At 44.1% G+C, this 25,783-nt stretch overlaps 1 protein-coding gene across 4 annotated transcripts in view; it reads right to left on the reverse strand.

The window, feature by feature from the left end:
• The window catches only part of LOC146812898 (ovostatin-like), a 388,701-nt gene that overhangs the window by 77,739 nt on the left and 285,179 nt on the right, over window positions 1-25,783 (reverse strand). For all 4 annotated transcript variants that reach the window (XM_085619969.1, XM_085619967.1, XM_085619968.1 and 1 more), the window contains exon 27: window positions 1,759-1,821. In XM_085619969.1, the coding sequence (XP_085476095.1) occupies window positions 1,759-1,821 (63 nt within the window). The remainder of the gene's footprint in view (window positions 1-1,758; window positions 1,822-25,783) is intronic.

Genomic DNA, 25,783 nt, shown 5'->3' on the forward strand with positions numbered 1-25,783 from the left:
TAGTACTCCTATTAATCCGCAATCCGCTCCCTTTCCACGGCCCCTTAGGCCCCTTTCGTGACCTCTGCTTGTTGTAAAATGTATTTAAACATTATATGGCAGCGTGATTGTCGGAAAACCTGAAGCTTACCACCCCCCCCCATCTTACTGACCAAGCTACGCCCCTGTTCAGAGCCACTACTTAGCTAAAATCAGTAGATATGCCAAACCGACCCTCAATTAGGGTGAGAAATAGCAACAGAAACCACGTGATTATATAGAGCTCAGGAGCTCGGTGTCCAACGTGGGTGCAGGAGGGTCAGCTGTAGTCCAGATGTTCAGGATACTCATTTAAGATACATTTACACACATATAACATAACGTCTATTTTTAAAGTGCACATTCACCCAAGGGTATCTTGGTGCTGCATGACAGATGTTTATTGTTACCCAACTCAACGGTACTCATTTTATCGACCTCAGAAAAATGAACAGCTGAGCACACAAAATACATCTGAATGCAAACTCTTTGCACAGCCTGTAAAAAACTTGAAAATATTTCCTGTATTTGGACCTACGTTGGAAACAACTGTATACCCACCATCACCACCCCACTCCTTACCTACCTGCTGCATGCCAGTGCGGTCTATGCCAGAGCAACAGCGTTTTTAGAGGCCCTGTGTTTATCTTTCATACACTTGGCCCAGTTCACTATGCTTTTTGTGAATGCAGGTTCCACTTTCATGGACAAATCGCCTTTTTTCAAGGTCTGGCCAAGAGACAAATTTAGCTGGGCTGCCAGCATCATGTAATCAAAAAAAATCATAAATAAATAAATAAATATATTCATAGAGAGGTTTGGGTTATTGCTCTTCAAACATTGGTCTGTTCCACTGTCACTCACATTTTGATCCGCCTAGGCCAGCATACAGCTTCATGCAGTGGGTCAGCCCACTTCATCCACTGACTCTCTTGCACTGTGAGTGGCCACATTTTGCCAGATAGTTTCAGGGCCAGAGCTGGTTGGCCAACACTTCACTTTTCCAATGCTTTTCTATTCCATTGTATCCCTTTTTTAAATTAAAATATTATTCTTGAGCATTTATATTTTTTCAGAAGAGAGTAATTCAAATGCAATCATATATTTTCATTGTGCAAATAATAATAATGTGCAATAAAAATAGAATTGATTTATACCTGTTTTAAGTACATCTGCCTGCCACAAGGAACCGATCCTGTTCTATTAAATGATAGGGAATGGTTTATTTATTTATATTGTAAACATATGGCTATCACAATTAGGTGATATAATGATTCCTTTTTTTGTATTTTTGTTTCTATGCCATATACTTGCAACAAAGATAAAAATGTAAAATGAACCATTATACCTTCTTGCCATGTACAGATTTATTGGCTTGGCAAATGCTTGTTACTACTTTTAATCAACTTGTATTATTCATAAAGACTGGTTACAAACCACCAGATCCGTGGTGAGATTTGCCAGCTCCAAATAGCAGTACACTTTACTGCAAGGCAAAGAGAAGCACTCAGTGCTTTAAATGGACAGGTACTTTCCGGTACTGAGCACCTGAACTTAATGCTTCAGAAGAACTTTATGTTTTGGGGCATAGTAGGGTTCTGAGCTCAGCTGATGTGCACACTGGGGTACAGTTAGGTGCATTCCCGAAAACCCTCCTGGAATACACCGGGGTGCTGTATGTCTATACTCCTCGGACACTGTGCATCAGCCAGTTGAGAGAAGGGGGGCACGGCTACTCACCGAGCTCTCGGGTGCATTTTCGAGGAGAGAACTTGAAACATATGCAGTAAGTGTGACATCACTCTGTGGAGATAAAAAAAACGCATGATTAGAAATGAAAAGGAGGCAGGAGCATGGACAACTTAGGCTGAGAGAAATGGAGAGACAGAGAGAGGTGCACAAAGCATACACTTCTTTTAGGGGTCGCACCTGCGACCCCCGGCTTGCCCCTTGTGACCCCTGTTACTGCTTTTGTGATCCTTGGCCTCAGAGGTGGCAAATCAGTGCCGGGACCCCAGGGGCAGGTTGCCCTAATGGATGTCATTTGGGGCTCCGCTTTCTTTGCTTTCTGTGAATTTTTATTACACTAATAGTGAAAAATTATTATATTATTGTGCAATAAAAATTGGAATACAGTTAGCTGGAATATGACCCTCCGTGGCATCTGAGCTGAGTAAAAAGTGCTTTTAAACGTAATGTGCATGGGCATGCTCATGAGTGAGAGTGTGTGTATGTGAGAGACAGTGTGTTTGTGTGTTTGCACGCATGAGTGTGAGTGAAAGTGAAGGTCAAATGGCAAATGATGTCGCTTCCGCTACCCCAGGCATTTTGGTGAATTGACGTCCACAGAGGGGGATACAGAGAGAGGGAGAATGAGGGCGGACAGACCGGCAGAGGGAAGAAGTGAGGGAGAGAGGCAACCAGGCTGTGGGTGTGTGTTTGTGTGTGTGTGTCTGTGTCTATAAAAGCGTGAGGATTGACAGACAGGAAGAGGGACCTCGACATAGGTAAAGAGACTGGGCAGAGTGGCAGAAAGGTGAATACGGGCATAGAGAGGCACAGAGTGTAAAAGGGCAGGTCACATTAATGGTCACTACCAGGGCACAACATGAAATATGTCAAGTTCCAAAGTTTTCCTCAAGAAAAAGAAGAGGGCGCTCAAGGAGATAGGGTGCTACAGTCTATTTCATTTGTGCAAGGTACTTCATACGAACAGCTGCCAAGTTTCCCAGGCGCATGCGTGATGGCTTGTTTCAGTCCAAGTTTTTTTAAATTTATTCTGGGGCTGGTAGTCCTGGTTTCATAGTAGAATAAACTTGAGCATAGGCCCTAGAATTCAAGGAAAGCACCTGTACTGAAGCTTTTCATCAAGCATGCACCTGGGAAACTTGCAAGGGCTGCATAAGAAAGGCCAGTGCATTTAAAATTCCAGACAGCCTTGATCCCAGTACACAAGTGTCCTTTCTTGCCTTTATTTCTTAAGCACACAGAAAACATCCTTAATCATTGCAGTGCATAGTGGTGTACTTAGCTTTTGAGCTTACCAACTTATAAATATGCCTGTAAAGAGCCTTACTGGTTTATTGATTCATAAAAGCATATTTTAATTAAAAAATGTAAAACTCATCAATATTCATTATTACATTAGAATTCATCCTCATTATTGTTAAATGCATGTACGGTATGACCAGATTAATTAGCACAGTGCCAATCCAAGCAGGATGTTTGAAACAAGTGTTGTGAAACTTGAGGTTGCGATGGCCATGTTGGTAATGCCCTCCTGTGGGCAACATGAGGCAATTTACAAGAAGTGGAACGTCTAATTGATATTTATGTGAGTATGCAGGCATAGTTAGTACCTAGTTTCCATAGGAAAAGTGTTGTTTTTTTTGCTAATAACTTTGACATAGTTTGACAAATCTTCACAAAATGTTCAAAATTAGTTGTTATTATTATTAGAAATTTGTAAGGCACATCTTTCACCTGAAAGGTATCCTGACGAAAAGCTAGCTATTCAAACAAGACATGGCCGTCTTTCAGTGTAGATTATTTATTTGGGAAATAGCCAGGTTTTAAGTGCTTTCCTAAACTGAAGAAGGTGCTTTCTGGCTTTCAGGGGGTCTGGTAACATGCTCCATATTTCTGCTGACCTCACTGAGAAAGCCTTTCCTCCATGTCTCACTTTCCAAAATTTCAGGACACACAGGAGTTTGCCAGTCAGTTTAGGTGCTTTATGGACAGTTTTGGGGTGATTCGTCAAGCAGGGACGATAAAAGGGGGAGGGGGTTCGCAAAAAGGGTTTTCCCCTCTGCAACTATCATGGATCCACCACAGTGCTCAGCACAACCCCTTGTGAATTCATGGCAGATCCAGATCCCAATTACAAAAACACATAGACCCAGTCACAGACCCACTCACATACTCAAAGTCACATCCACGCAACCACTCACACATCAATACAGTCACTCACACACCCATATAGTCACTCACACACCCATTCAGTCACTCACAAATCCACTCAGAGACCCAGAGAACCACCCACAGACCGGCACAGGCTCTCACACACTTACACACTTACACACCCTTATACATAAATATACAGCCACTCACACCTACTCACACACCCATACAGCAAAACCACTGACACCAACTCACACACCCATACAGCCACTCACACACCCACTCAGAGACCTACACAGCCACTTACACACACACTCACCACACACTCACACACACACTTACAGACCCAGAGAAACACTCACACATCCACTCGCAGATCCACACAGGCACTCATACACCCACATTAACACCCATGGAGACAGTCACACACCCAATCACAGACCCACACAGCCACTTTCTCACCCACCACACACTTACAAACTCACCCAACTACTCACATGCCCACTTACCCCATACAACCTGTCACACATTCACTCAGACACACTCACTAACACACCTATTCTCACACCTATACAATAATACAATCACTCAGAGACCCAGAAAATCACATAGATACACAAAACCACTCACACACAGCCACGGCCCGTGCAGGTAAGAGTGGTGGGGCCGAGTGGGGGATTTCGCCAGACGATGAGGGAAAAATAAATAAATAAATAATTTTACCTCATCATTGTCTGTCAAAATCCACCCCTCTCTGCTCCACTGCTCTTACCTGCATGGGCTGCAGCTGCTCACACACACCCACTCACAGACCCACACAGCTACTCACACACCTACATATACATTGACACAAACACTCCCATACACAAACAGCCACTCACACACTGACAAAACTGCTCACACAAACACTAACAGACCAACTTACACACCCACACAACTACTCATATTAATGTATAATAATTAAATACTATTTTAGTTTTTTTTAAAACCTAGAAATTCACCAAAAAAAGCAAAGGTTACAGGGACATTATAAAATAACATTACAAAAGAATATAAATTCACTGAAAAAAAACAAAGGTTACCGGGATGTCCCTGTACCTTTTGATTTTTTAAGTTAATGTTTGGTTTTTAAGTTGGACATATGGCTACTGCCACGTTCTAGGGCTGAATTGCTTATCCTGGTTAAGACTCACAGAGCTGAAACTTGAAGCCCAAGACCATATTTTAAACCTCCCTTTTTCAGGGTACAGTTTATTCAGTTGTCATGCTAGTGATGAGATGTCCGCATAAAAACTGAACTCATTCTCTGAGGGCAATTGGTCTGCGAAAGAAGCCAGAATATAGGAGACATTTCTATAGCCACTGAGCTGTCAGTCAAGGAGCAGAAGAGGTCAGCAATTATTGGCCCAAGCCACTAATCCAACAACCAATGGCAATCACTAAGTGTTTTCTTCACTCTCTCATTACCCAATCCAGTAGGCAAAGCAAAACATCTTATCGACTAGAGTGGAGAAAAATGTACATCGACAAATGGTTTCTGAATACTGTACAACATGCATATTGTCTGAGATTCAAGTGTCCCCCACCATCAATTCCACTGAAGAAAGCATTCCTCTTCCATCAGGAAAGACTGCAACACAAAGTCTCCATCCTCTTGAGAAAACCATGCAGTGGAAAAGGTTCCCACTCCCCTGAAGGGAATGGAAATTTATTCCCAATACTTTATTTTGAAAAATAAAGGACTGACAAATAAGTACTGAGCCATTTTAGATCCCAAGAATGCAATCAAGTGGATTTGCGAGGAAAAACTTAGAATGTTAGTTCTTCATCTAATCTACTCTCAAAAACTTCAGGGGACCAGTTATGTTCCATAGATCAACAAAATGGCTGTTTCCACATCCCGATAGCCAAGACACATAGAGAATTTCTGAGAAAGTTTATCAATACAAGGTTCGTCTATTTATGGATAGGCAAACGTTTTCATTTTCTCGTGCATAACCATATGTTACCAGGAAGCCAACAACACCTTGTGAAACCTAAGGCCTTTTCCACCAGAGTTACAGCAGTTACAGTAGCTTTTGCTTAGAAACATTTTGATTTATGAAATTTTCAAAGTGACTTGGAGATCAGTTCACACCTTTATAAGACACTATTTTCTTGATTCAGATCTGAGTGCAGACTCTATAAGCAATCTTTTTGCCTAAGTTACACTTCCTTTTTATCTCTTCCTGCACGGATTTCCCTGGGGATGAGTCAGCTAATCTATTCAGTGTTTGGGATTATCAATGGAGATCCACTGAGATGGAAGGAATAGCCTCTTCCTTGTAATCCTAGTTCTCTCTCAGGGCAATCTCAATTGTAGTTATAAGCAACCCTCTCCTCTCCTTCAAGGAAGAGAAAAGATTGGATGAAATCCTTTTATACTACGCCAAAAAGCACTGAGTTAAACTGTCACCTGCAGGGCATGATTGTATACTGGGGGAGGGAGGGGGGGGATCGAGAAGGTCTTACAGGTGCTGTGTTTTATTCACATTTATTCAATGCAGCCGTCTGGGCAGGCTAAAATACATTATCCTTCCCTATAATTTACTTTAAAATAATAAAAAAATACTTTGTGAAGGATGCTTTAAAGCATTACTCTTATAGTGTATGATTTTCTTCCATTCTTTTAAAGTTAATTCAATTGAATAGGCACTATAGCTTGCCTTAAGGCTACAAATGTGTACATTTTTGTCACATATACTTCCTGGCCTGTACAAAGTAAGACAAAGATACTGTGAAAATGTGATGTTGAAAGAACTGCTCTGGAACCTCCACATGTGGGCGGGACTATTCAGTGCTTATGATTATGAATGGAGTTTCCCTGATAGAGAACCGCATCTTCTTGGCAGATGAGAGGATTGCAACTGTTCTGAGCACACCAGATGCAGATTTCTTTCCCTTTAAATGAATCCATGCTCTACCAGATAGGTTCAGGTGATCATATTGTATGAGTTCAGGAGCCAAGCTGCCAAGTTCAAAGATTGAAGATTGGGGTGTTAAATCTGGCCTCTGAATTTGTGAAGAAGGTTCGACCTGCATGGAACGCTTTTGAGTGGATGCTCTGAGAGGTGAAGAAGATCCGTGAACCACCATTGTCGGGGCTACTCCGGAGCAATGAGAATCATTCTGACCTGCGAAGTTGATTATCACTCTTAGCAGCAGGGGAATTGGAGGAAAGGCGTAGAGAAATTTGCCTGACCGGTCTATTCATAGGGTATTCCCCAGTGGGCCTGGTTGCTAAAACCACAAGGCAAAGCTTGGGCATATTTTATTTTCTCTGTCTGTGAAAAGATCTATTTGAGGGAAATCCCAGTTTCAAAAGATGTATTGAAGGACAGAGTTGTTTAATACATGTTTGTCATTCTCTTGAATGGTTCTGCTGTGAGCATCCACTGAAACAATCTGGATTACTGTAAAATGGGGGCTGTGATCTTAACATTCTCAGAGATTAACCGTTTCCAGATTGTTTGTGCCTCCAGAGACCAAGGTCTGAATCCTGTTCCACTCTGCTTGTTCACATAATGCATGGCTGTTGTGCTGTCTGTTTGGTCAAGGAGGAAGTTTGTCTTGAAGGATGGGAGACAAGCCCTCAGGGCTAAGTGCAATGCTCTTAACTCCAGCATCTTGATATGGTAGGACTATTCCTTTGGCGACCACGTACCTTGAATTCGAAGATGATCCATTTTAGCAGCCCAACCCAAGAGGGAAACATTGGCCACTATGGTTTGAGTTGGAATGTCTTGATGGAATTTCATGCCTACCAGAAGGTTCTCTGCGTGAACCACCTGTCGGGTGATTGTTTTGCATGAGCTGTTAGGATCACTTTGTCAGTGCCTATGCTTTCAATGGAGAGTTCCCTAAAACAGAACTAGGATTACAGGTAAGAAATTCTTCTTTCTTCCATACCTTTTTACTTGGCAAAGGCAAAACAGCAATTTTCAACCATTAAAGTACATCTTACCCTAAACACAGCTTATAGAACATGTCCTTCACAATATCCTTTTTTCAAAATGTCGGTGCTCAAGGTTTTCCGGGAGGGCATTAAGAAGATATGTCCTCCTCTCAGGAGTGCTTCTCTTTCAAGGGAGATAAATATTGTCTTTTATTGCCTTTTGATCTTCCCTTCAAGCCTATACATAATGCCTTCCTTCAACATCTATCCTGGAAGTTTTCTTTTTTGGTCGCTAAACCTTCAGCATGTAGAATTAGCAAGATACAGGCCCCATGTTGCAATGAACCTTACACAGTATTTCATAGTAATAGGGTAGTGATGGGGAGCCATCCTAAATTTCTCCCTAAATTAGTGTCACATTTCCATGCCAATCAAAATATCTCCTTTTCTACCTGTTTTACAAACCTTTCATCTCCTGCAAAGAGATTTTTCCATCCTCTTGATGTTAGAAGAGCGTTGAAGTTATATTGTATAAGACTAAACCTTTGAGGAAGTCAAAACAAGCTGTTGTGAATTATGGTCCTTTACAAAAACGATTTGCTACTTTGATACAATCCTTGTCTAGATGGATTTGCTTCTACATAATCCTGTGTTACCCAAAAAACAAAAGAGCCATAACTGGGGAACCTAAAGCCCATTCCACCAGATGTAAATCTGCTACTGCTGCATTACTTAGAAACATTCAGTTTACTGAGATCTGCAAAGCTGCATCTCGGAGAGCTGTTCACACCCTTACAAGACATTATTATCTTATTTTGTTTGCAAAAGCAGGTGCCCAAGTAGGGCACGCTTGTCTAAGAAATCTATTTGGTATAATACAATATCTCAGTTATCTTTTCCATAGCTGGATTTTAAGGGATGAGCTAATGAATCGATTCAGTGCTTATGATTATCCAGTGCGAAAGCCGGGGACTCAGACCAAGTAGGTGTAAAGGCGGGGCAGGACCCTTGACGGAGGTTTGACTACGGGGCTACTCCATCGTGCCTAGCGGTCCCCAGAGAAACGGTTTCTCTCCTCAACTTGGATGGAGAACCAAATATGACAGATTAATACATCTGTAGTATCCACATAAGGAGCAGCTACTCTGCCCTTATTATATTCACAGGCTAGGGACTCCCCTTCCTCTTCTCTCCCCAGGGTGGATGATATTTGCCCTGAAGAAAGTCCAGGACCTTTATGGCCGACCAAGGACTGAAACATGTTGGCAATAGGGTCATAGGACCATAATACCCCCACTGACCCGAATTTTAATTATTTTAATACCCCTGACAGACCCATGAATAAAGGGAAACCAGGGTCTGTCTGAGGTTTATATCTTTAATCCCCCTGGTCTTCATTTTCACAAGAGCTCGCAACACTGTGGTTGAGCCCACCCCGACTTGTAGGCGTCGGGGTGACCCGATGATGAAGCATGACACCACTAGGGTGCGTGAGGGAAACTAAACAAAAGGGAATTGCTTCCCTCCTCATCGGTTGGTGAGTCCAGGTATATCCACACATAGATAATTACCATTTCTTGCAGTCTGGTTTCTCAGCCCCACGACCACTTGCTGGTCAATTGGAGTATTTTGTCTGGTTTAATTTATCCATTGAGATCCCTTGAGAGAGAAGGAATTTTTGTTTAGCTTTAATCCTGTTTCTCAAACAGGAGAATCACCAATGAAATTATAAGCAACGCCCCCCCCCAATGGAAGGCATAACTTGAGGTTAACTATATCCTGTTACTCACATCGCAATAAAAGGACTGGCTAAACTGGCACCTGCAGGTTATGATGGACACTGAAGATCAGAGAACCCTTAAAGGCACAGTATTCGATTTACATTCTGTTCGATGATGCAGCCTAAACATGTATATTGCCCTATCCTTCCTTATCATTCACTTTAAAAGAAAGTAAAAAAGAGTTTGTGAAGGACGTTTTAACTTTTACTTATTTCTAGGCTTTCTGCCTTTATGTTCATCTTTTTTTTTCTTTAATATCTGTTTATTGGAACAAAGCATATACAAAGCAACAAATGCCACCAAAGTTAAGAGGGAGGGGCTAGGGGATATCAAGTACACAGTAGGAGAAACAGGATCCCCCCGGTGTAGGCCCCCAAAATACGGAAGATGATGCACGAATTACAAAGAGCAGCATCACATATGTAGGTAGAGCAAAGCCAGAGTCCAGGACTGAAAAGTCAAGCTGAGGAGGTGGGCTGTCTTGCAGTGTCCAGGTAGAGGCCATGGGGGGATCAAGGTCTCAGGGGCCTGCATGAAAAAGCTGGACTATCTGAAAGGGATCCCGGCAGTGCACGGGAATGCGAAGAAGGGCTCCAAAGTAGCGACTGCAAGTGAACCAGCATCCCCGCCCCCATATAAAGCATAGGACATAGCGTATCAGCATCATTACAATTTGTGGCAGACAATACATGAATCTTTTGAAGTAAATTAATGGAATTGGCAATATAGCCTGTCTTAAGGCTGCAAATTTTACTTTTCTCTCAGATGTACCTACCAGCCTTTCCAAAGTAAGGCAAAGATTCTGTGAGGATGAGACTGTGAAACTGCTCTGAGGACCCCATACATGGGGGGACAATTCAGTGCTTATGATTTCAATGGAGGTTTCCTGAGAGAGCTGGGATTAAAGGTGAGAAACTATTCACCCCCCTTGAAGACCGTAACACAATCGCTAGTCCTTTCCAAACTGAACAACGCAATGATCACCCGCACCCTACAAATCCACCTCCTACTAATGAAGTCTACACTTAATGCAGCGACCAGACTTCTCTCTGGAGAGAATCATTATGACCACATCACTCCCATACTTAAAAAACTCAATTGGATACCAATTGAATTGAGAAGCATATTCAAAATAGCTTGCATAGCTCACAAAGCCATCTACTCTAAAAACCAACCTACCTCGCCAACAAACTATCAAAAACAAGCTAAAAGAGACCCCTTCGAAGCTCGAACACTCTACTCTTGATTCCACCGAAAACAAGACTAATAAATCCCTCACCCTTTCCTTCTCCCAGAATTTGGAGTCCCCATCCCAAAGACCTATGTGACACCCAATCTTGCCTACACTTCAGGAATAACCTCAAACTTTATCTTCTCAACAAATACCTAAAACCTCCCTCCTGAATCAAATCATCCCGCCCAATTACACATCTTGACCTTGTAACAATCTGTTTCATCCCAACCTATGAATCCATGGACTATGCCTCTATCTCCTGTAACTACCTCTGCACTGCACTGCATTGACAACCCTCTCATATCCCCATTGTATATTTTGCTCATGTTATATATTATGTATTACTGTTTTATTTCACCTGTAATCGCTGTATATATAACCCTTGTAAAGTGCTCTGATGCCACGTTCGTGCTATATGAAGCTCTAAAACTAAAATAAATAAAATCAGCAGCAAGGAAAATGCGTAAACTGGAAAATCTCAGGAGCAGACGGGCAAAGATTTAGGGCCAGATGTAAGATGCGCAAAATAGCACCACGCAAATTGCGAGTCTTTTGCGACTCGCATTTTGCGAGACGCTATTATGAATGTACAACAGTGTGCTTAACACTGTATGCGATTCCCAATGGGGTCGCAAATTGCGAGGCTCATTAATATTAATGAGCCTCTCGCAATTTGCGAGCCCATTCGGAATGACAGGCCCTCTCAGGTATGGTGGTCTGCTGGTCTCAGCAGACCACCATGTCTGGGACTGCTTTTAAATAAAGCAGTTTTTTAAATGCAGCCCGTTTTCCCTAAAGGAAACCGGGATGCATTTTTTTTAAAAAATGAAACGTTTTTGTTTAATTTTCTAAGGGCAGGCAGTGGTTCCTGGGACCACTGCCTGCCCTTAAAAAATATTTTCAGAGCCTGTCACAAAGGGGAAGAGGTCCCCTGGGGACCCCTTCCCATTTGCGACTCAATTACCACTCTCTTGAAGAGGGTGGTAATTTGCGAGTGTTTTGCGACCGCATTGCAGTCGCAAAACATTCATACATGGCTTACAGAGTCGCTATTTGGAAGGGAACGCCCCTTCCAAATAGCGAGTCTCTAAACACTTTTTTACAAGTCGCAATTCATTTGCGATGTGCAAAATTGTGTTGGTACATGGCCATTCCAATTTTAGCATGCGCAAACGGGTTGCTAACCCGTTTGCTCATGCTAAAATTGGTCGTGCATCTGGCCCTTACATTCTACATCTGAAAAACCTTGGAAGTTGGTGGTCAGTAAGTTGTTGTTGAAGACAATCACAGCTCTCCTGCCAGTGGTCTTGGTAGGATGGTTTCATTTGAGGTTATGGGGGCCAGATGGAGAGCCCTTGGAGGCTGCATCATCCCTTAGCCATCTTTCAGGGATGAAGAGGTCTAGGTGGAAGTCAAAGATTAGGTTATGTATGTTAAGTCAGGTTTTATTCATTGATATTGCATTTATGAGAATACATCACTGATGGCGAAAGAGAAGCGGGTGGGGGTGATTAGTGGTAGTGGGCTGCAAGCAGAGAGAGGAAGGGGAGACAGAAGTGACTGAGTCATAATCAGGCTTCAGGGGGTGAAGCTTTGAGTGACTTCTGTTAGGATGGACTGGGGAGACAGAAAGATTGGGCAAATAGAAGGAAGGTTTATCCGGCTGTGAGAAGAAGGGGATTACAAATGTGATATGAGGAAAGATGGTGAAGTGATGAGGAGAAGGGAGGGTCGAGATGTGGGAGAAGAGAAATCAGTGCTGGAGATGGTAGGCATGGGTTGGGTGTGCCTGAGGTGAGGGAGATGAAGTTTAGATTGAGGAAGCTCAGGGGCTGGCATTGCAGCTGAGACAGGATGGGCAGTCAGGGGAGAGCTAGAACAGGTAAGAGTGTGAGGGATTGGATCACAGAGTTCCATGGGGGTGTTAAAACGGTAGGGGAAGGGGAGAGAGAGGAGGGGGCAGTTAGTAAGGTGCAGAGAGGTGGAGAGGAAAAAGGGAGAGAGAAAGATACAACAGGAGGTGTAGAGCAGAGGAAGGCAGGTCAGAGGGGAAGGTGGAAGGGAGGTAGAGGGATGGGGGAGCGGCCCCTGTGGAACGCGAGATCGCATGCAGGAACATTGAGAAGAGAGGAGATGTTTCTGCGACAGAGTAACGCTGTATGACTAGAACACCTGTGAGAGGATTTCACCAGGAGGTGGTGTAAGCTACAGAGAAGAGGCTCTTCCAAATATGAAGTACATATCACTCTACAGGGTCACCTTCAGCAGTGGTGCAAGGCACTGAAAAGGGCAGCTTCTCAAATCCCCAGGATTATCTGAGTCTATGGAAGTCACCCATATGCATATATAGAAGTGGCAGGTCTACTTTTAAAATGTGCAAACTTTGAAGAGAAGGTTGCTGAATTTAGAATTCAATGACAAAGGGTAATAGTGTCCCTTCTCCGGACTGTCAGCGTTCTAAGAAACCTGTGTTCGTCGAATCACCCGGCGCAGGTCATTGATACTGTGAGTGACAGTGACTACCCATGCCACGATGACACGCTGAGCCAGCCCATGCCTTAGTATATGTAAGCAGCAGGCCAGGCCGGACGGCATCCTTTTATTTTTATTTTTATGATTGGCACTGACATGGAATATTTCAACACCACTCAGACATATAATGGACCGATGTCAGCAACCTGACCGAACATTCATTCTCATTGTATTTTATTTTCCTGCACACTTCTTTTGATTGTCTGTTATTTGGTATTATGGACTGACACAATATTTATAGCTATATTCTCCCTTGCTGTAGGATTCCACTTGGGTTTTTGCGGCAGGGTACACTATATCGGATGGTCACAGCTTCAGCTTGGGCACAAGTAGTTCCCCAACGTGCAATCTTTTTTTTTTTTTTAATGCATAGATTTTTCATAGACACGTATATGATTTCTTGCTCTTGTGAAGCAAGGGCTTGCTCACTTAGAGAAGCAAGTGATTGCACTGAAAAGTATTTACTGTTTTTTTGTTCCCTGTCCAGCCCCTTCCACTGTGCTTCTTACTCTGTTTGAGTCTTATGTAGAGTTTGGCATGTGGGATATTCTGTCAAACCATGAAGGGCATCCCGTCCTCAGTAACAGAAGTGCCCAAGGATACAGTGTCGCTGTAATATGGCGACAGGACATCAGCAATGTGTGTGAGGGGGTATCCCATCTGTTGAACTCTAAAAAGAGGCCCTGAGTCCACACCATGCTGTTAAGAGACACCAGCGGCATCCTTCCTTCCAGTCCCTACTGCTGCCAGTGAAAGTAAACAGGGCTTAGAGAACGAATGGCACACAATTCAGCCAACTTCAATGCAAACCTTCTCGGGCCTTAAGGAAAGGCACCAGACTGTCACTCATCTAGTGGTCAACCAGGCGCACAACCCTCATAGGGCTAAAAGGGCTTCAAATGTATACCCCCGCCTCCCTTCGTCGTGTGTCAGCCTGGGCTGCTGCAGCTCGAGCTGCTGTGGGCTCGGCTGTGCAGTGTCTGCAGTCTTATTTCCGGCATGCCCGAGTTTTTCACAGGTCTTTAAAGACCATTTGCATATTTTCATACGTTTGTAAACAGGTTACCAAGGCTTACTTTTTTTCTGGTTTCAGTACCCCCTGGGCCCCCCTCTGCCTGTTCCTTACATTTGTAATTTACATTTACTGCTGTAGTGTGAGAATGCATTTCATGATAAGGAATATAAAGTAGGGTTGCCAAAAGAAAAATGCCAGCCATGTGTTGTTTAAAGAGCCTGCAAAGAACTCTTTTGACACTAAATAGAGTTGTAAATAAAAAAAGATGTATTCATTTGTAATGTTACTTTTCTGTGTTTGTTCCCTTTAAATATCAGTCAGAAGTAATTGTTGGTGCTGCACAGGAGGTGGCGCAGTGGAGCACAGTCGAGCACAGTCGAGCCCTGCTCCGTTTTTGGCGGTTCACGACGAAAGCGGAGAGGCGGAGAGGAGGAGACGCGGAGAGGCAAAGCCGAGGACGGAGATCGTTCTGGCCGGCATCGACCCTCCCCAGGACAGCGCAGAGATGAGGCGGAGATCGGAAGAGCGGTTGAGCAGTGCAACGCTTGAACTGAGGTGAGCCGGTGGCTGGACCTCGCACTTGCACAGCGCCCCTGTCGCTTCTCGTCCCCCGGTTCGGCACCGGATTCTCCCGCAGTGCCGCGCCCGGCGGCGGTGGTTGCGGTTGCTGCTGTGGTCCTGGAGGCTGTAGTCCGCCGCTGACTGCGCTTTTTGTGGTGCTGAGCTCGGTTTTTACATTGCAGATGCAAATAAAACTGCCCTGCAGCACATCAAAAGTTCTGCACAGTCCACACCACCAAGCACCACCAAGCACTTGAAAACATAGGGCCAAGTTAGTCCCTGAGTACCGCAGAGGGCAGCAGAGAGCAGTACCGGTAGCGGTAGTGGCAGTGAAGCACTACCACGAAGCAGCGAAGCAGCAGCAGTAGCAGTAGCGGCAGCGGAGCATCCGGGCAGGCTGCAGGAGCCCCCAGACGTGGTATCTGCCTACCCCCCCTCTCCATCACAACCGGATTGTTCGGATTGCCGGATTGCCGGCTTGCCGGCTTGCCTGACTATCGAAACACCGGCCGTCAGCCCAGGGGAGGCTGGCGTGTTCAGTCCGAGGCGAGAGTTATCATCAGCCGCGTGCAGCTGAGGGCAGAACGGAGGAGGAGCTGTGTGGAGCCGCGCGGACCTCGGAGCATCGAGCCTGGAGCCGAGTTGAGCGTGGAGTGAGGAGCAACGAGGCGGTTCCGCGGCAGGACAGTCTGGGGTCAGCTTCAGGTCGGTGGCTACTGTGACCCTGCAAACCCCCCCCCCCCGCACTCCCCACAATCCCCACAATCCCGTCAAAAATCAGAGCCGTGGTGGTGGTTATCGACGGCTGCCCATCACGGGTACGATTTTGACCACGGACTACGACCACGACTCTGGCTACGATTATGGAGAGGGAGTGAATAACATCATGGTTGGCCATTGCCGGGGGGCGCCGGAGGTGTCGGAGGTGCCGGGGTGAAGCCTGAGCCGGGGCTTCGAGCCAGCACTCAAGCTCGAATTTGCGTTGATCCTAACTCCGGTCCCCGAGACTTCTGAGACTTCTGAGGTCAGAACCTAAACCTTTTTTCCTTTTTTTTTTTTTTTTGTTTGAAACCCCTTGAAACTAGTGAACTGCTAGAGCAGCGCCATTCATCTATTAACCCAATAACTCCACCAAACTCACTTAACAATTCAATAACTTAGCAATCACTTCACTACCAATTTAAATCAAAGGTGAATTCAACGTCCCCCTTTTAAGTCTGATCACCGTGTTTCTATTGTTCTGGTCCACCACCAAGCCATTAAATCGCAATTTTTTCGGACCACTAGGAAGTTTTTCAGTCATTCAAAACACAAATCACAAAAAAGGAAAAAAACAAAAAAAAAGAGGAAAAGGAAGGGCGCTTGGAATGAGGTCAGGACAAGTAAGGAAAGCCCTGGTAAAACCGCCAAAAAAAGGAGCAAACAACACGGACTTCTGTGAGCTATCGGCATCCTCTCCAAAGATGTCAACACCACCCTATACATTAGCAACCACAAGGACAACCTCAGATCCAGGGCTAGCACATGCCCACCAAACGAATGAGGAACAAACACCTGGCTCTAAAAAACAATCAAACCCAGCAAAAAATAAGGTCTCTTTAAGGGACTACTTCAGGTCTATAGCTCCAGCCACGACCCGGAAGAGTGCCACAGGTACTCAGAATAATCAACAGGTATCCCCTTCTCGGCAGGTACCTGTTCAAGTAGCCCCCGAGCTACGGTCACACCAAATAACGGTTCTCCCATTGATCCACAGGGTCGATGGAGGACCAATGGATTCAAGTCAACAGAGTGCCTTTTCAATAACAGAATCTCCCCGCAAGGATGCCCCTGAAGCCCAGGACTTTATCCAACTACAACAGGCTCATCCTCAACTCTCAGTTCAACATTCAATCCATTCAGATCAAGTTTCACTAAAGGCAACAACTCACAGTAATGCTGACCCTTCAATCACCCAACCAATCTTAAACTCAAGTCTGCTCTCTCCGTCTGTATTTTATTCTTCAGGTAATCTCAACCAGGACATATCACAAAAGAGTCCAATAGCCGCTCCATTACAGGCAAGGGCCCCTTCACAAGCGGCCCTTAACAACTCAGCTCAATCCGAATTAGACCCCTGTTTGAATAGAATGAATCAAGGGGCAGCATTTGAGCAAGACCTTATACCTGAAGACCCAAATATTAATATCATAAACACCTCTTTGGACTTATCTTTTTTCAATACCGTGCATAAACAGCCGGACAGGCAAAAAACACCCTTACCGGCCAATTTCAACAACTTATGGTCCCAACTATTACAAACCTTTCAAACAACGTCAGCTGCTTTAACATACCACTTACACAAGATGGACATGCAGGTACACCTGCTAAACACGCTTGCAGTGTACACCGCCGGGATCGATCAAAAACTGGAGGCGCTCAACGCTCTTATTAAAAAAGCTCAAGCCCAAACACAGCTGGTGCAATCAGTGTGCTGCTGTTCGCCCATCATTGATTCTCTTTCATCTCTACCTCAATTTCTTTCAGCCGTTTTAACGGAAATAAAGAAACCCTTGGTGCCCAAGTCGCAAGATCCTCCCAATCAGGCCTTAAGTCAGCCACAGGATTCTCCTTGTCTGAAAGTCCACTCCAGCACAAAGTCTCCTAACCCAATCGACACAGCAGCTGCTGAACCATTTTTCATTAAAACATCCAAAAAATTACACCGTTTGTCGAAAAGGGAAAAGAAAAGACAACGAAAAAGCCGTAACAAACTAACAATCGGCTTAACACCTTTTAACACGAGTAACCCCCTCAGGGACGAGGCAGCCCCCTTAGGTAATGCACCATCAACAACACCAATACCTTCCTCGAAAGGAGAATGAACAAGCCCTCAACCCCAGTCAAATCAGTCGCTAACACAGACAGCCCTCCCAACCCGGATTAATAGGCAATCAGCGACGTCTCAAGCTTTGGAACCCTCTTTTCATTCACCAACTCAAGCAAAATCTGTCTCCACACAACCATCACTTAAGCACCTAGTTTCGGGAGTTGTTCAACAGAGCCTTGCATTACCTCAAATTACTGCTCAAGAATTCAGTTCACTTCAACCCCTCACTGGTGCCAACAAAAATAAACCATGTACACAAAGTATAGCTATAGATTCTGGTTGTAAAAGAGACTCAAACTTAGTAAACCATCGTAGTTTGGAGCTCACAAACAAAAGTCATGCCCCACATTCTTTAAATATAAATCACATGGAAAGGTTCACTTTTTCACCCACCACATCCGTATTGCCAAGAAAGTTCTCCAAAGCAAACCCCAAGCAAAGACAGCCAGCAACAGCCAACAAGCCTTGTGAGCCCCAAAACAGAACTCAAAACACCAAATTGCTGTTCACCCCAGAATATACCTCAAGGGGCCCGCATGACATTCTTAACCGAGGAAACATATTAAAACTTCTCAAATCATTACCAGACTTAAATCACCTTCAATCGGGGGACATAATTGCTATAGAATTTATTCCAAGCACTGGATCCAATACGGGCGAAGCCACCCAAATAACGTTCTTAACGTCCGCAATTCGGGATCTAGTGTTGACCAAAATCGATCAGTTCAAAACATGGGGTATTATAACAACAACCTCGAGTGTCCCTCGTTATCCCTCAATATTTGAAACGAATCAGGCATGCATTGTAAGTTCCACCTTAGCCCCTTATTCAGTACTGAGGTCCGCCAGAGGCAGCTCGCCTACAGGCAATCCAGAGCCGGCAAATAACCAACGAAACAGTGGCATTGCAGACTGGTCATGGTTGCCGGGGGCTTTATCCCGAAATCAGACCGACTGACCCATTGTTAATCACAACTTGACAATATGTTCTTGGAATATTAATGGATTCGGCTCGGAAAAACAATCACCAGCTACAATTGACTTTCTAAAAAAACACGACGTTATCCTTTTACAGGAAACCTGGGCAGGAGAAAGTATCCCAATAGTGGGTTTCTTGGAGTTTAGGACACCTGCCTCCAGGCAGTCCAAGTTCGGCAGTCTTAAGGGTGGTCTTTCGATCTACGTATCAACAAAAGTATCAACAATTGTCAAACAGATCGATTTCGCGGAGGAATAGCTCTCTGGAATAACCCTGGGAAGCTCAACTATCGACCCTCAGTTGTTAATTCTTAATGTCTATATCCCCCCCGGCACTACAAAGAAAAAATCTAAAATGGACAGTTTGATCAATTCCATCTGCGATCTCATCAGTAAGTATGGAAGCACACCAAGCATCATCTCGGGTGATTTCAACACTAATCTATTTTGCAACCATGTAGACAACATATGCCTGGATCCTCCAAGAACCCCCCCACATTTTCTACCTCAGGTAATCCCCGTTGGGAACAAATCATCAAAATTGGGGGAATATGTGGGATCACAGTTTAACAACTTGGGATTTACTTTATTGAATGGGTGATTTTCTTTCGATACTCCGCCCGCATGGACTTGGTCAAATGGCAGTTCCCACACCTTTTTGGACTTTACCTTAGGGAGTAGAGAAATACTGCCTAGGATCAAGAGTTATCAAATTGCCCAACAGGGAGACAGTGACCATCGGGCCCAAATAATAACACTATCTACTGGCGACTCATATCATCAGGAATTGGCTCACACTCACTTAGGTAGCCATTCAGAGGATCTTAAGCGGCTAAAGTGGTCAGATTCTATGGCTCCATCTCTGATGGAAAAAAGTAGAGTTTTGTTACATCAATCTCGAGACACAAATATCCATGTGGTCAGTGGTTGGGCCTCTCTTATAAATCTTCTTCTCAATGAATTTCCCCTAAGGAGGGGCCCGAGAAACGAAACCTCTCAATTTTTCATCTCAAAAGCCACAAGGAAATTAAGAACCGAGAGGAATCGAGCACTCCGTCTTTCAAGAAAGTTCCCTAGTAACAAAATCTACTTTAATTAGTACAAGCAAGCGCAAGCCCTATTCAGAACAACCATTCAAAAGGAAAAACTAAAGGCCTCGGACCGATTTTGGCTGAAGCTCATCCACGAAAGTAAAAACCCTAATCCGAAGCAATTTTGGTCCTTAGTGAACAGGAGTAACCAAAATGTAACCGGACATTGCAGCGCAAACATCAGTGAAGCAGACTGGAGCAAGTTTCTATCTCTCCATTTTGGAGACGCACACGACAATAAAGTTGGCATCGATTCTGCCAGCCCAGCAAGCCTTAAGTCCCCCTTCTTGAGTCTAGAGAGCCAGGGGAGAGCTTGGCCCGAAAACACCTCTTCAGAAGAATCGGGAAAAAAGGACCCTATGGAATGGAATGACATTCAACCAGTGCCTACGGTGTTGCCAGCAGTACTAAAAAATAAGATCTCAAACCACATAAGGAAAGCAAGAGCGGATGCAGCCCCCGGTCCGAACGGCCTCCCCCAAGTAATGTTTAAATCCGACATTAATTTATGGTCAGATTATTTGACCCCGCTGTTCCATTATTGCAGATTAAACAACACGATCCCAGAATCCTGGCGAGGAGCAGTCATTCACCCGATTTATAAAGGTGGAAAGAGAAACGAGCCAAAAAATTATCGAATGATCGCACTTCTTGACGTGGAGTCCAAGTATTTTGCAAACATCTTACTAGAGGAGCTGCAGGCCTGGGCTGAAACAACCGCGCGTCTCCCCTTTAATCAGACAGGCTTCATAGCCAAAACCGGGACAATAACTAATCTGCTAACACTAACAGTTTTGATGGATAAAGCAGCATGTCAACACACACAGCTACATTGCTGCTTTGTAGATTTCAAAGCAGCTTTTGACCATGTACCCAGAAGCCTGTTATGGCAGAAATTAAAATCATGGGGATTACCAGTCTCTTCTACAGGCAATAATTCAGCTTCATACGGAAACTTGGATTAAAATCAAGCTGGGCGAAGGCCGCCATGTTTCCAGGAAGATCCAAACAGTAACTGGCGTTAAACAGGGCTGTGTGTTGGCTCCACTCCTGTTTAACCTATTCATATCGGACCTTTCCCCAGCACTTGATAGAGTAAATTGTCATCCCCCTAAACTTGATGGGACCCGCATCACCAACCTACTTTATGCCGATGACCTGGTGCTATTAAGCCACACAAAAGTGGGTCTACAGAGGTTATTGGACGAATTGTTACCATACTCGACAAATAATCATCTAGAACTTAACCTGTCAAAAACCAAAACTATCTCCTTTGGGAAGCAAAAAAGGACACTAGAAAGGTGGTTCTTCAATAAAACAAAGCTGGACTCAACTCCCAGTTATAAATATTTGGGCATCTTCCTGGAGGCAAGCGGCTCCTTTGGCAAGCACAAGGAAGCATCACAAATAAAAGCACTCTCATTAGAGGTGGCCGCTGCAAAACTGACAAACCAGCTACTAGGTCCCAGTCTTACACCTATGCTGAAAGTAATGAAAGCCAAAGTAATCAACGCACTAACATATGGTCATGAGATCACCAAGGGCTCAACCAGTAAATTAATAAACAAATTAATTACAAAAATCTTCAAACGAGCATTCCGGCTGCCAAAATCTGCATCGCCAGCCCAGGTGAGACTAGAACTGTGACTCCAAGATCACCTCGGTGTGGAGGCAGGTGCCTTTGTTAAACTGTGCCATAGACTGCGTCAGGCCCGGGAGGGTTCTTTGGAGGCCCGACTCTGGCAGGAAATACAAAAAAAGCCTACCAGTCAAAAGCACCGACAATACTTGGATCACAGCTTACAGCTTTTAGGCATAAAAGACCTATGGGACTTAAATCTCTCCCCATCAGTGTTAAAATCTGTCATAAAGAAATCTGTTAGGTTGTGGTCCTTCCATTCAGACAGGGCAACACTATCGAAGAGGGGACATGCCTGGGCGGTAATTGCCAACTACGAAGTGGATGTCCAGTTGCCCTACCTGTCTAGCACGTATGCACTTTATTGTAAATGCAAGTTATTAGCCTTGAGGATGGGAGAATGGCCCTTTTTGAAGAATCTCCCGGCATGGCGCCGGTCGGGCTGTAGCATTGCATGCAGGTTGTGTGGTTACCATACTGAATCAATGGAACATATTGTTTGTGCATGCCCAGTACTACTTCAAGACAGACGGCAGTTATTGAGAGGCCAATGTATTAAATTGGGTGTACGTTCCTGCCGTCAAGCAATATTGGCTGCCCTTAACCCTGTTAACACCAAGTTAAATATTGGGCTTGCGAAATTTGTTCATAAAGCCTCAAGACTACTTGAAGCCAAACCTCCATCTCAGTTAGAGTTGAGATTCTGAACTAAAAGATGTTTTATCCAAAACTACATGAAACCTAGGGTGACTTATTGCATCAGAACATTATCAGACATTCATGATCATTGAATTCTATTTTATTGATTAATTGTTTTTAAATTTTTATTATAGTCAAACCAGATTATTCAATTATTAGCATGTTCAGTTGTAAATGGTTTTTTTAAAATCAAACAATAAAGAGCTATTATTATCAGTCATGGATCATTCAGGGAACCCTAGAACAGAATTAAAAGTGCTTTCTATTTATATTTGCTGCTCGAAGTACGCAAAGATAAGTGCTGAAAATATGGCTTTAGGTGACTGCTTATATTTGTACTGTCTGGGACATCAAAATAATGACCTGGCAACTCTAATCACGAGACTGATGTTTGTTGCAGGATCAGCACATTATTTATTTCCTCCACCCTTGATCCCTGATTAATTCCATAATAGCAATAGTTTATCCTATATCTGAAACCCTACTCCACTGTCAATATCATGCTGAGTTACTTCAAGTCTCTGGGAATGCACCCTGCATTCAGACAACTCACTCCTCATTCTCACCCTTCACTTTCACGCCCACCCTGCACTCCCAGCGATCACCATGCATTCACACCATTCACCCTGCACTCACAGTGCACTTGCGCTGTTCACCCAGTACCTCACCTGCTCTAACACAAGCACACTACTCACCCTGCACTCATGTGACACTTCACTCACCTGCCCCCCTCACTGCTCAATCTGCAATGTCACTCAAACAAGCCCATCACTAACCATGCATTAATTCGTCCCACTCTGCACTTACAACCACACCCAAATTCATATGCTCACCTCACTCACCCTGCAGTCACTCCTCTTACCCTACTCTCACAGTGTCGCATCCCTTACCGTGCACTCACATGGGCACTCCTGCCACCCACACAGCACAGAGGGTTAATGTGCCTGCTACAAAGAATGTGCACCATGCATCTCACAAAACTGAGTGTGAGTAAACTATGAGTAGAGCTATAAAAAAATTAAATGTTTGTCAGAAAGGTGCTATAGAGAGATGAGGTGCATTGTTGGTGAGTGGTAGTTGGGGAATTCATGGAGAGGGAGGAAATGGGGGAGGGTCCACCAAAAAAGACTGTTGCACCGTGTGTGACCAGTGCTAGGCCAGCCCCCCCCCCCCCGCCCCCCATAGTTGCGCCCCGGTGGTCAACAGATACGAAAATCAACAGAAAACCCCACCATAGCTGACCAGGTTTGTGGGTAGGCCACAAATCTGTACCCTCCACTGTGGCACCACTCACACCTTAAAGCCATCTCTTCCACATAGACACAGGCCACTGCACAGTCTGAAGACATCTCCAGCAGGAGAATTGCATACCTAATTCAGATATAGAACTCTTATATTTTTTATTCTTGATGTGAAGTACATGGATTTCTTTAATCCCCATAAAAACGAGCAAGGAACAAGCTCTCTGTTAAAGACCTATTTTCTACCGAACAGTATAGTGAATTGGCTATGTGGTTTGCTTTTGACTGGATGTTTTCTTGTCTATCTCAGCTCTCTGTTCCCTATCCGATGGGTTTCTCCCTATTGTTGTGTTTGTCTCGCCCAGGAGCATTTCTAAACTTGTGTGTGTTCTTTGTATGAGCTGTATCCTTCTGATGGTTACTTGCGGGAACTCTTTAGGTCTCGCCTGACCCAGCGCATGCGCTGGTCTGGCGAGACTTTTTGAGAGGGCTCCAAAAAGTGCTACCAGGCCAGCCTAGAGCTACAGTGCATGTGCGCGGGCGCGCGCGCCATGCTTTACCACGATTACTTTCATTTTCACGGCCGCTTTGATCGCGATCATGATCACTTTCACTTTCGCGGCCGTATGGCCACTTGGCATAGCAAATAGGTCTCGCTTTTGGGACCTTATAAGTATTTAGTTATGCAACTGTTGCATGGTTAAACACTTATAAGGTCCCAAAGGCGAGACCTATTGGCTATGCCAATGCTTGTTTTTCTTTTCTTTTGCCTTTCAGCACTCCTTGGGAGAGTGTGTGTTTCCATGGTTTCTCCCCTGCTTGTTCCTCACCCTCCCACCCACCATTTACTCCCCTCACCAAGGCACATATTCCTCCATTTCTTGTCCAGTTTTTAAATAATTTTTATTTTCATCTATTTTCTTTTGTATTCAAAAGAATGGCAGCTGGAAAGTGCTAGTGGGCCACTGGCTTTCCTTTCCGAACATATATGTTTTTCCTTTTCCTTTTTTAGTGTTCTAAAGTGGCTGCCTTCCCTGTTACAAGGGTAAATTCAAAATGGCCGCCGGTGCATAACGATGCATGTGTCATGAAGTATGCGCATAAATGCATCAGGAACAAGTGTACGCATTTACAAACATGCTGGAGTGGCTTTTTTTTCATAGTACATCAATTACAAGATGCCCAGTCATGCTCCAGAATTCATGAGGAAGCATGGAGACAAATCCATTTGCATGCATTTTGACGCGCTAGCAGCCATTTTGGAGTGTTAATGCGTAAGAGAAATAAATTGACAAATACAATAGTGTATCCTTTAATAGCCAAAACCTAGCAGGCTTTGTCAATGCATATTTAAAATAGTTTTTAAAATCCTTTCTTTTGCAATTAGGTCTCCATCAGCAGATGTGATCTATTTGTTCACCACACCCCCTCACTTGCCTGTTCCTTCCCGATGCTGCCCTGCTGCTGGCCGTATTACAAGTAAAGTAAAAAATTCAAAATGGCAAATGACGCATCGCATAGGACTCAACATATGGACACGCAAGCGCTTTAGTACCATCTTGGAATATATTTTCCCGGATAGCTGCCAAATGTCATTAGAGTTGTAAAGAGAGTGGCCATTTTGCAAGCTTGCCTTTGACGGCTACTTTCGAATAGCTTTTCTTTAAAAAAAACAGTGGCCAATTTAGCATTTTTACTTAACTGTTCCCAAATGCTGGTGTCCGTTTTAGAACAGTAAATTAAACAGTAAAAAAATGTGCAGAAGTGCAACTTTGGACAAGGTTTGGCCAAGCTAATGGGTGGGCGTACACCTTTTAAAGGCGAGACCTATTTTAAAAGTGCCTGTTATTCTTGCAAGCAGATCTGATGTTTGTTTTCTATCTGCATAGTAGCCATGTGACTTCATTCCTAAGATTAGCTCTATTGATGGCAAGCAAAGGATTTCTCCATTCAATTGTTTCTAACGCCTTCCATTACCATAAAACGAATCTCGTGATTTATTCTTCATAGAAGCGATTGTGATGCCTTTTGTTCACCAGAATATTGATGCAGTGGTTTATTCTTCATACAAAAAGTCGTGAGACTGTTATTCACCAGGATACTGAGCTGACATTATTCTTCATACATGGCTGTGATGCTTCTGTTCACCAGAACACTGATCCGGTGCTTTAGCCTTCATACAAAGCGACATGATGCTTTTCTTCACCAGGATACTGATCTGGTGGCTTATTCCTCATACGAAAGGCTGTGATGCTTTTATTCACCAGTGCTAGAAACCGGGTGTCTTGTTG

The sequence above is a fragment of the Triturus cristatus genome, chromosome 7 (genome assembly GCF_964204655.1).
Source record: "Triturus cristatus chromosome 7, aTriCri1.1, whole genome shotgun sequence".
In the NCBI taxonomy this organism is placed as follows: Eukaryota; Metazoa; Chordata; class Amphibia; order Caudata; family Salamandridae; genus Triturus; species Triturus cristatus.